General features: G+C 36.7%; 1 protein-coding gene across 1 annotated transcript in view; it reads right to left on the bottom strand.

Moving 5' to 3' along the window:
- The window catches only part of GBE1 (1,4-alpha-glucan branching enzyme 1), a 170533-nt gene that overhangs the window by 90229 nt on the left and 67470 nt on the right, over nt 1-12834 (bottom strand). Inside the window, exons 5-7 of the mRNA XM_054392238.1 lie at nt 10188-10323; nt 6714-6804; nt 5491-5700 (exon numbers count right to left, since the gene is read on the bottom strand). Of these exons, the coding sequence (XP_054248213.1) occupies nt 5491-5700; nt 6714-6804; nt 10188-10323 (437 nt within the window). The remainder of the gene's footprint in view (nt 1-5490; nt 5701-6713; nt 6805-10187; nt 10324-12834) is intronic.

The raw sequence follows: 12834 nt of genomic DNA, 5'->3' as shown, positions 1-12834 counted from the left end.
ACATGCAACGTTATATTGTATAGACTATTTATATTTTGCAGGTAGAATATTATCTACATTTTCTAGCTCACATCTATGTGCCAACTGTCCTTAAGTGCATTAGGCAAGGAACCATAATCTTTCATGCCACAGTACTTCATAAAGCAACTTACATCTGTCTAAAATGCTCAATGTGCAAATGTTGTAGAGTAGAAACATACTCCATTTCTTTCTGAAAATTGACAAAACATGATGATGTTTTCACGTAAGGCAACAAGTTTCCACCTCCACAGTTGGAAGAACATTGAATTGTAGGCTACTTAAGCCCCAAAAAATTCTCCATATGTTAACAGAATAATGAGGCTTGACAGGTACCCCTACTTACCAGTGAAATACAGCATGAGATTTAAATACTGAATGGCAGAATAAGCATTGTGCCAATTTAGACATGAAACAGTGCTTGAGATATCTGTGTGAAGCTGGAACACAGGACATGGTAGAGAAGCTTTGGGCAACCCACATCATTTTGGTGGCAAAGTTGGAGGACAAGCCATATAAACCAGAACTAAACCATGTTCTTTGTCACCTCACAACTGTCCTATTTCTGCTGCACTGATGGCAGGCCTAAAAGCAGTTTCTGAACTGCAATAGTTTATAACTCACTTAAAGAAAAATTGAAAAAAGTGTAGCACATTGAGCTACGATCAGCTGCTTCACCCATACTCAGAAGGCTGCGCTGGAAAGAAGATCTTGTTAAGCAGCAGGGGACCAGCATATCATTTGATATGTTGTGGCTTGTGGGACACAACATTTATACTCTGAACCCTACCTTAGCCTTTCCTGATTGTCAGCTGAAGACTTCATAAAACTGAAGCAGAAAACGGAGACTAAAGAAAAGATTTCTCCCATTACGTTGCTTAGTTCAGTACATTTAATATTTTCTACACCACTTGAAAGTCTTAAATTTCCAGAGTTTATCATCAACAAATATAAACATGACAAAACCTTTGGGTGTACAGGCCAAAGGATTCTCACTAATTATTATTTGATGATGTCACAAAACTAGAGCATGGACACAAAATCCAGTCTAAAAAGAACACTGCAAACCAGGGGCTCAAAAGAGCTGCCAGGGATATCTGCTGGTCCCAGAACCTTACAACTAATATAATTTCTTGCTGAACATACTGAAGTATTCAGGGAAGTAGACTAACTAAATCCAGAATGTAATTCAACCTCTGACTTTTTATCTCCTAGGTTACACAAGAACTTCAAATTTTGGATAACTACTCAAGTAAAAAGGCTTGCAGTATTAAAAAAAGATGACAAATCAAACAAAATTTAGGGCATCAGATGATTTCTGTTGTATTTTACCTCTACCATTATTATTAAAGGCTCACAGAAATATATCAGTATACCTTTTGTCCCTCAGAACTGGATAAAGCCTATTGAGAGAACAAGAATTACAGAGCCTCAAAAATTAAAACAATACTCTCACATCTCAGTAAGCATAGAAAGGCAGAATCATTTACACGTTTTAATTGAGTTATGCTTGAAAAAAAGTCAAACAAAATACAACTTATCTTTACTAGGTAGTATGTTATTCTCAGGTTTTTAATTTGTTTTGCCTGATTAGGATTTTAGACATATTTGCTATATGGAGAAATGAATGCAAATTAAAATACAATCAACTATTCTAGCTGTGATCCCTCCTGGTTTTCAGGGTCTAGAGCATCACTCTTAATGAACTTAGCAGCTGAATGATCTTTGAGGAAAGAAAAAATGTTATACTCAGCTTGTGCTACATTAATTACAAGCAGAATCCTTACATAAGATGGGACTGTTTACATGCATTTCAAGCGAGCTATCTTAAACAGGATCATAATACAGACAAGGTACTTAATTTACCATAAAATTAACTAGATAGTTACAGCTAGACTATAGGTCCAGAGATCGTGGTGCCCCTTTTACCTTACAGCATTTCCCTTTCACGAATTCAGGGATATGAAAGCTACATTTTCATCAGGAACTAAGACAAAGAATTGTCAGGCTGTTGGTTTTTTTCAAAGTATTACTAAAATAAACTACAATCCTCACTTGCGATTTGTGAAAGTTTATTTCTGAATCAGTTTTTTTCTTATTTTTTTAAAGTATAACTTATAATACTTTTCCTGGGAAAAAAGGTTAAGCAGAAAATATTATTTTATTTATCCAGCTGCACCAGGGGAGGTTTAGACTGGACATTAGGAAAAAAAATTTCATGGAAAGGGTTGTCAGGCACTGGAATGGGCTGCTCAGGGAGGTGGCTGAATTGGCATCCCTGGACATGTTTAAAAGCCATATAGATCTGGTGCTTGGGGACATGGTATAGTGACAGACTTGGTGGAGCGTCTGAAGTAGCTGGACTTGATGATCTTGGGAGTTCCTTTCCAGCTTGGATGATTCTATGATTCTACGATTTTACTTCCAAGTTCTCATTTTACTGATATTAAGGTTTTATTTCCATCTGACATCTCGAACAACATAATTCTTAAGCTGCTGTTCACAATTTATCAAAAATATTACTCTTTGTACAGCAGTTGAATAAATATAGATTAAAAAAATCCCACAATTATACTGTTTATTAAGTCTTGCCACAGTACAAAACATGTCTTTATCTTAAATTGCACCATATTACGAGAGATGTATCATTCAGGTTATCTTTTGAACAGTTTTCCTACTGTTTTTCTTGGAGCTGCTCTCTACTTAGGTTAACATTAGTGAAAATATAGTATTTAAAATACACTACAGATACAGTCCTTCTTTTGCATGGATATAGATCTTTAGCCACCTTCTGTTACAGCAATATGCACAGTCCCCTTCTTCTTAGACAACTGGATAATCTTGCAAATGATGTTGTGAAACAAATTCATTTATGTTTTGGTTTCCAATGAAGACATAGACAGACCAAACTGACAAAACAAGTGTTTCTTAATTCTCCTTCATGGCAGATAATTAGTTTCTCTAAATTCCAAAGTATATTGAACATTCTTTGTATTTGATATTTAAGTACCTGTAAGATTTAACAGTTCTTCCCACTACAGAAGGAAAAGGATTTAGCACAAGCACTGTAAAGAGACAAAGCTGTACTAGCTGAAAAAATTTATCTCAGAAAGCAAGCTTTTCTGTATATCATTCAATAGATTGTGTTTGGTGTTATTTATTTTCAGCAGACTTTGAGCATCTGCAAGCAACTTGAGTATCTTTCACAGATTTTTATACTCCCCTCTTTCAGACTAGAACTGCTTGTTTACTGGTATGAAAAACAGCAAGCATGTCAATAAAGCTTAAATGAAAAAAAACCAACCGACCCACAAAACACCCATTTTCAATACAATGTCAACTCTGATTCCCAATTTTGCTCGAGACCTCTATACGCACACAAAAAAGAGTATTAAAAAACAAACAAATTTTAATCAGTTCTCAACAACTTACAGTAAACATGATTATTATATATTTTAAGCACTAAAATTTGAATAAAAATACACATAGACTTTGTAATGCTTCAGATACTAGGAATAAAGAAGCCCTTAATGACTAAAACCAGTTCACTGCATAGCTTGTGCTTGAAGCAGAAGGTGTTTCCCTAGAAGTTTTAAAACAAGAATCCCAAATTTGTTGTTGCATTTCACTTGAGAGCAGAGGATTTAGAATGACATACAAAGTCATCCAAAGCATTATTTTTACTCAGCAGTAGAGCATAGATTCAAATTTTCTGCTATTTCCTAATCTCTTCTCTCCCCCTCACAGCTCTTTTCACTCCCCATTTCCAGCATTCAGCCTGGCATCTATTCTAATCACATAAAGTGAAAGGTAATTATGCAGCTGTGTCCTTCCCAACATGTACAGGCACATATCACCAACTGAACAGACATTATGCAGGAAAGTTCTTTGGTTCTGAATAAATGCTTAACATTGCAAAGTGCTACCTAGAAAGCAACTTGCTGTTTCTTTCAATCTGCTCTTTCTTCCTTTACAAATCCTTTTAAAACACTCCACACCAGCAACACTCTTTCCCAACAGGAAGAACTTGCCTCTGCTCAAACCCAAGTTCCGCACTTGCATTCAATTTGTTTTCTCACTATTGAAGTGCATACTACATGCTTCTTGATGATACATAAGCATAAAGTGAACTAAGGAGTTACATACCACTGGGTTGATATTAAAGCTCAAAGATTATCTGAAATAGAATTATTTGAGTATGACTGAAAGATTAATAGGAAACTAACAGGAAATTATTTGGCATATTAAAAATGCATTTGTTATAATAATTACAGTTACAATTCAAAAAGGCCCCCTAAATTCATCATTTAAATTGTCCCAAATAAAAAGCACATAAAAACAGCTCATCCTATGAAGTAACACAGTGCACAATTCACTCGATACACTGGTCACTCAGTTTAACAGAGATTGTGAGTTACAGTGTAAGTTTTCATTAAACAGCTGACCTATGCTATGTAACATTACTTCTGTAATAGTGACCTTCTTGAACTGTTAAAACTCTCATAAACTATGAAACTGTCATGCTGAAGAGTATAAATTTATGAGTACAAGAAGAAAAATCTTTTTGGCAGCTAACTGAATACACATAATTCTGATCCAAAGTTTAAGGACACCTGCAATGTAAGCATATCCAGTAATGGTAATTCAATGCAAGTGAGGGAGAAAAACAGAGGGAAAATGATAAATTAAACTTGCAACACAAAAAACCTGAGAGACAAAGAGATTAGAACTCTACAGTCACTGAATGATGAGCCACAAAAGGAACCACTGAAGTATAATCTTTAAAGGGTTAAACCAGAACTTTGCAATTGATAAGAAGACCAAACAAGATTATCATGCATCTGAAGCAGGGGAAAATAAGAAAAATTATCATGGAGCAGAGAAATGAATGACAACACAGAATTTATTAAGCACTGCTTTAAGGAGTCTGTGAGATTGTGCAAAACTTGTTAGATGACGAGGGGAAGAATCAGACATTGAAAGCAAGGAATCAAGGTGGTTCAGGAATGAACAACCATGGGAGAAAATGGAACACTGAAATAAACTGGCTGGCTGTAACTGTTTCTCCCTTTTAACCACTGAACTATCCAGCATATGAGATAAATCCTCTCACCTCCAATACCTCCGAGAATACAAAGCAAGCAATATTAAGCACTAATCATCATCTGGTATTAATGTGTAGTTCAACACACTGTATTTATACTGGTTAATTGTGTCCAAATTGAGTTGCTAAAACTTTTCCAGTGAAAAACAACCCTAATCTGTATTAACTGTTGATTTGCCTCTGGAAGCTCTTTGGAATGAAGTCAGTTGTAGCAAAAGCTTTGTCCCAGGAGATTTCAGCAATCAGACCAGTTTGACAACAGATTTCCAGAGCTTTTTTATATAATATGAAAAGAACATATATATTTTATAGTATGTAATTAAGTAGTCACACAATATAACACACCTCAAGTGACATTTTATACTTACTTTGCATAATCAAAGAGCCTGCTGTCCCAGAGCTGATGAGTTCCTTTAGAACCAGAATGGAAGAAACAATAATCTGTCCCATCGAATTTGTTGAGACCATCTTCAGAGTTTTTTGACGCATGGCTATGCACAACATCCAGCAATACAGTGATGCCCATTGAGTGAGCAACATCAATCATTTCTTTCAGGTCATCTGGAGTTCCATAACGGCTATCAGTATGAAAATACAATGTGTTACAACTAGTACAATCTCATCTTAAGCTGATTTATACTTCATACTGAACACTATTCTCAAGAGCTACATCAGTGTCAGTCGTCCTTCATCACCTGCAAACTGACAATTACAAGATTTGTATCATGCATGCATTGTTTTGCAGAAATGGTTTCAAACTTTCTTTCTAACCTCTTAATCCATCAAAATCAGTACAAACACAGTTGAACACTCCTTACTTTGTAAGAGACAAGAATATACATATATTACTAAAATAAAGTAATATACAGTGAATACAAAAGTAAATGTGCATTCCTGAAAGTCCGCAAAGTACACCATCTGCTGTCCTGCTTAGTTATTTGGTGTAGGTACTACACTCTTTTCCAACTTCTTACATAAAGATTTTGGTGTCATGTCCAACATATATTTCTTTCAACTAATTATGCCAGTTAACAATTTGCATCTATCTGAATTTCGCCCAGCTGTCACTTAAGCTTCATCAAGATGGAAAAAATAGAAGTAAATAAAAATAAATCACAACTTTAACAATTACCTGAATACATTTTTCAACTGTTTTCAAATGAGGCCTCAAATCCAAGTACAGTCCGTTGCAACCATGGGAAACATGGGAAACACGTTCCCACAAACCATACAGAAGCATGATTTTAATCAAGTTTATTATTGTTCTGTTTATCATAAAAGAATGACTTTCATATCATGTTTGTTACTATCGGGAATTCCACAACACATAACTCATGCATAAAAACTGCTGAAGCTAGATGAGCTGCAATATGCTATGGCAGATGAAGTCACTTAGAATTCTTTTGTTTGTGTGAAGTGTTTCACAGAACAGATGATCACACTGTCCTAAGAGAAACCTAAAGAAAATACCTAAGTCATTGCTTTCTCTTTCTATTAAACACTTGCAAACACCCATGTAGAGGCATATTGATTTCAATAGATGGGGAGTAAGGTAAAAGAACAAAGAATATGCTGAAGTACTTAAACCTACCTTGATGCTGCAAAGAAACTTGTGACCTGATAACCAAAACTAGCATAGTATGCATGTTCCATAATAGCCATCAGCTGGACACAGTTATATCCTATAAAAATAAAAGAAATAAAACAAATAAACAAACCCCTGCCTTAAGGATCGCTACAAGAGGATTCAATACTTCTAATATATCCATTCTAGTCTTCTTTCGTCTTAGCTACTTCTAAGTCTAATTGTTAACAATAAAAGATTGAGTCTGTCTGAAGAAGGAGGTTCACCTAACAGTTCACAATTTCATGATCTTCTATTAAAAATGGAATGGTCAATTTGTTAAGTCATCTGCACATAACTAGGTGTATTGAAATGCTCAGATTTAGAAAGCAATAAGTGATATGCAAATATAATATTAGTCTACCTTCACAATATCAGTTACGCCAATCTACATGTCCTGAACTTACACTTTAACTTTTGACATTTGCGCTCGGGAGGTTTAGAGATACACTGGCTACAAGTACCATACCTTATGCTCTATGGTTTTTAATTATTTTTTACCACTTCAAAATCAGATTTTTCAAGCTTTAGTGATTAAATTCCTCCTCTCTGAGAGTCTTCCAGGAAAGAAAACCAAGAACTAATGTGTTTTGGGTCAGAGTTTACAAAAAAATCAAGACGTTACAGGCAGCTAGGAGACACACTGTTTCTTTTATCACCTAAGATAGTTCAGTGCAATGTTAAAGGTGGAAAATTTAAAGAGAAAATAGTAACGATGAAACCACAGTACTTTCCAAACATCTTAACTAAGGACATTTTTAATATCAGTGAATAAGTGCCTTGAATAGCTAGTAAATAAGGACTATCAGCAAAAGATAATCTTGAAGTTTAACCTACGGTCTGTTGTGACTACTATCACCACCTCTTCTATATTAGTTTAATGAATATCTTCATTAAAAAGGCAAAATATTGTTTGTTTGGTTTTGGTTGGTTGGTTGGGTTTTGATTTTTATTTTACTATTCTTGGTTTCATTTTAAAATTTTGCACCTATAAATATGTTATTATTAGAAGATAGTTGGCATGAGCTCAGCAATTCATCAGATTCATGGCTTGTTTATAATTCAGGCTCATTGCACTTATTCACAGCATTTTTATAAACAGCAAACATACCATCAGATAGATCAATCTTTTGTTTGCTTGCTATTTGTTTTGCTGTATCATGCACACATCACTACAAACTGACGTCATTAAGTTTGTCCTAACAAGTAAGGCATTCCAAAACCAAAGCTGTTTTTTTCTTAAAGACTTAACTCCATAGTATTTAATGTAAATTTGAACATTATCTATCATTTCTGTATAGTTTGCATCTAATTTTGATACTGTTTTTATTTTGTGGTTTATAAACCTTTTTCATGACATTTCTCCTACCCAAAGCAAAATCTGTAGGTAGAGCAGAAAGCTTTCATAATTCAAACATATTAACCCCCAGGAAAATCTGAAATCCAGATTTACTTTTTGTGGAGGGCCTCCAGATATGCAAACTCCCTCATCTCCCCTACAAACTCCACTTTATCAAAAGGCAAAAGCCACGTTCTGTGAAACATTAACCCAAAAAATAAACACACAAGAAAAAAGTATGTCTTCTTCAGGTACTCTGATAAATAAATATTAAAAATCAAACAACATACAAGCACAGTCACCATCCACAGATGAATCAGCCACAGATGTCACAATTGTTTTACAGCTGACTGTAACAAAATCTATTGCATCACAGAACAGTAAAAGCCATCAAATTCTAATATTGTCTATTACAGAAACAGAGCAAAGGCACCACAAGAATAATAGAATTCAGATTCATAGAACAGTTTAGGTTGGAAGGAACCTTGAAGATCATCTAGTTCCGACCCCACAACCACAGCTGGGACACCTTCCACTAGACCTGGTTGCTTGAGGCCTCATCTAACCTGGCCTCGAACACCACCAAGGATGGGCCATCCAGAACCTCCTTGGGAAACCTGTTCCAGTGTCTCCACACCTTCATTGGAAAGACTTTCTTCTTAACATCCAGTCTAAATCTACCCTTCTCAAGTTTTAATCCATTCTTTCTCATCCTATCACTACAAACCCTTGTACAAAGTCCCTTCCCTGCTTCCTTTTAGGCCCTCCTCAGGTACTGCAAGGCCTCCCCAGACCTTTCTCTTCTCCAAGCTGAACAGCCCAAATCCTTACAGCCTGTTCTCACAGGGGAGGTGCTCCAGCCCTGTGATCATCTTTGTGGCCCTCTGGACCTGCTCCAGAAGTTCAATGTCCTTCTGATGTTGGGGGCACAGAATTGGACACAATATTCTAGGTGGGGTCTCATGAGGGCAGAGCAGAGGGGAAGAATCCCCTCCCTTGTCCTGCTGGTCACACTTCTTTTGATACAGCCCAGGATATAGTCGGCCTTCTGAGCTGCAAGGGCACACTGCTTACTCATGTTGAGTTTTCCATGTAAACATGAGGAAAAAAGCTTTCACTGTGAGGGTGACAGAATACTGGAACAGGCTGCCCAGGGGGGTTGTAGAATCACCTTCTCCAGAGATATTCAAAACCCGCATGGATGCGTTCCTGTGTGATCTGGTATAAGTGATCCTGTTCTGGCATGGGGGTTGGACTAGATAATCTTTCGAGGTCCCTTCAACATTCTGTGATTATCATAAATCAATTCCCCTAGGTCCTTCTCCTCAAGGCTGCTCTTAAGCCACTCCTCACCCAGCCTACATTTGTGCTTCAGATCTTCCTGACCCAGGTGCAGGACATTGCACTTGGTCTTGCCGAACTTCATGAGGTTGGCTTGGGCTCACCTCTCAAGAATATCAAGTACCAAAAAAAATCAAATATAATCTGAGGTGAATTGAGGTTTACTGTGGTTCCCAAGATAATCATGTCAGTTGCTTTTTCATACATCCTCACCAATATATTATACTTTCTTTTCTTACCAAAAAAAAAATATATTTAAAGTTTTCAGGTTTCAGTAATTCATAGCAACTCTTCAGGGATTAAAAACAAACAAAAAAGAAACCAAATCCACACTTATTCTTGCAAACAAAAAAGGATAGCTTTTCTATTCATAATATTCTGTCTTTCCTGAGAAACAAGATGCACATTAGTAGAACCAGTTAAAAACACAGTATTTTCTAAAGACTATCTCCCCAAAACAGGTCCTTTTTTCAAGTAGAAAGCAAACTATGCTGAAAACAGATGGTCTTCCAATATTTATCTAGGCTTTTGCAATCATGTTTTACTTAATCTGTGAAATGGATTTTGATTCACATGTGCTTTAGTCTGTTTCCTCTACATAGTTTCACTTGTTTATAAAAGTTTTGCTGCCCTAAGAATCTGTTTATAGTGCATGTATTCTGAAAATGCAAAAAACACTCTAGACAACTGATAACTATCTGTTCTAATAAAAGAAAATATGGATAAAAGTTTTATCTCTGCTAGTATCTGTTATTACTTACCAAGATCCTTTATTCTAGGTAGTACATTGTATGTGAAGTTTTTGTAAGAAGCTACTTTCCCTTCTGGGGAAGCAATCCCCACGTGAGATTCATAGATTTTTAGGCTCTTTAATCTCTTGGGAGAAGGATGCTTATGCTATATGAGAGCAAAAAAAAAAAAAAAAAAAAAAAGATAAAGTTTTTGTTAAGACACAAAAGCTTGGAAGTGTCATAACCACGTAATTTGCACAACACCAAAAACAATTCAAGGTTTGTTTTGGTTTTCCTAAGATCCCAAACATTTCGGAAGTAATTATGCGTTATAAACTGTCAAAGGAAATGTCTATTTTAAAGCAAAATTCTTCATGAACAATCAACAGAACATCTACAATTCAGCACTTTTCTTACATCCTTTTTAAAATTACACAGAAGTGTACAAACTATAGCAGCCATTGTACCACAAAGTTAGTCTGAATTACTATGAAGATTTTAGAAAATACAGTATTACAAAAGATAGGCTTTTATTTTTTTAGCATACCTGCTTTTTGCAGGTATTTTAAATTCTCTGCTTTCTCCAAACTAAAATTTGCAAAGTATTTTAGTCCTAAAGAACAGTTCCACAGCACAGAACAAGCTATATTCCAATTACTTGGGAAATAAAAAAATAATTACAAAATTGCAAGTCTGTAAGTGAATCTACAGTATTTCTAGATGGGTGAAAGTATTTAAAGAGTACAAGCCCAATTAAAGTTCCTCACAAAACCTCCTCTGTTTATTTGAAGAGTTTACACTTGGATCAGGATGTTACTTCTAAAAATTCCAAACAACAACCAAACAAAAAACCCCACACTTTTTAAAGAAACTTCACAAAACTACTCCTTAAAATCTACTTTTCCCAAAAGTAGATTTAATACTTTAGTTTAATATTCAAATGAAATTTTGAAAAGTTAAAGACAACACACACAAGTGAACACAAATTACAGGGATGATTTGAAGACCAAGAAGTTCTGGCTGTGGTTTGTTCCCTGTATTTTACTTCCCTCTCCACTCTTCATAAAAGGATTTTTTTTTTCTAATTTAGTAAGGCCTTGTCTGTACCCAAAACGTTCTCACCACTTTTTCCCTGTAGCTCATACAGATCATTGCATTTCCAATTACCTCCTTATTCCTTTTATAGAGAATCTAGATGTCATACAGCGTTACAGATAGAGGTTAGGTCACTAAATTCATATAAACTATACATCTAAATAACAAAGTAACTGTAGATTATGCACTGTATTGATTTTTTTTAAGATGTTTTCCATTATGAGGTATCCCTTCTGTGTTAAGTAAATGCTTCATACTTTGTGGAAACTGTTAAAATTTAATTCAAAACAGAGGTTGCAGCACTTCCAATATAGAATCGTAGAATGGTTTTGGTTGGAAGGGACATTAAAGATCACCTAGTTCCAAGCCCCATGCCACAGGCAGGGGCACCTTCCATTAGACTGGGTTGCTCAAGGCCTTATCCAACCTGGCCTTGAACACCTTGAAGGCTGGGCCATCCACAACCTTCCTGGGAAACCTGTTCTAGTGTGTCAACAACCCAACTGAAAAGAGTTTCTTCATAATGTTTAGTCTAAACCTACCTTCCTGTATGGTTAAAGCCAGTCCCCCTCATCCTATAGCAACAAACCCTTGCAAAAAGTCCCTTAACCCTTCCCAGCTTTCTTGTAGGCCCCCTTCAGGTACTGGAAGGCTGCTCTAAAGTCTCCCCGGAGCTGTCTCTTCTCCAGACTGAACTGCCTCAACTCTTGCAGCCTGTCCTCATGATCCCTCTGATCATCTTCATGGCCCTTTTCTGGACCTGTTCTAGCAGTCCAACGTACTTCTTATGCTGGGGATACCAGTAGGTAGGTAGGGTCTCACAAAAGCAGAGTAGAGGGGAAGAATTACCTCCCTCATCCTGCTGGTCACATTTCTTTTCATACAGCCCAGGATACAGTTGGCCTTCTGGGTTGCAAGCGCACATTGCCAGCTCACGTTGAGTTTTTCATCATCTGACACCCCCAAGTCCTTCTCCTTAAGACTACTCTCAAACTACACTCCTCACCCAGCCTATATTTGCTCCTGGGATTGCTCTGACCCAGGGTGTAGGACCCTGTACTTGGCCTTGTTGAACTTCATGAGGTGGGCTTTCACCCACCTCTCAACACTGTTGCAAGTCCCTGCGGAAGGCATTTTCAGAGTGTCAATGGGACCACACAGGTTGGTATCATCCACACACTTGCTGAGGGTGCACTCAATCCCACTGTCCATGCAGCTAAAGATGTTAAACAGTGCTGGTCCTAGTACTGACCCCTGAAGAACACCACTTGTTGCTGGTCTGCATTTGCACACTGAGCTGTTGACCACAACTCTGAATGCGGCCTTATCCAGTGAGTGGTCCACCCCTGAAGTCCATGCTTTTCCTACTTGGTGACCAAGATGTCATGCAGGACAGTGTCAAATGCTTTACGTCAGTCCATGCAGATGACATCAGTTCCTCTTCCTTTATTCACTGATGCTGTACCTCCATGATAGAAAGCCACCAAGTTTGTCAGGCATGATTTGCCCTTCATGAAGCCATGTTGGTTAACACCAATCACCCCTTCTTCATTTTCAGTATGTCTTAGAAAGGCCTTCAGGA

The sequence above is a fragment of the Indicator indicator genome, chromosome 1 (genome assembly GCF_027791375.1).
Source record: "Indicator indicator isolate 239-I01 chromosome 1, UM_Iind_1.1, whole genome shotgun sequence".
In the NCBI taxonomy this organism is placed as follows: Eukaryota; Metazoa; Chordata; class Aves; order Piciformes; family Indicatoridae; genus Indicator; species Indicator indicator.
The sequence above is the reverse complement of the archived record's forward strand: the minus strand, read 5'-3'. Positions and strand labels throughout refer to the sequence as shown.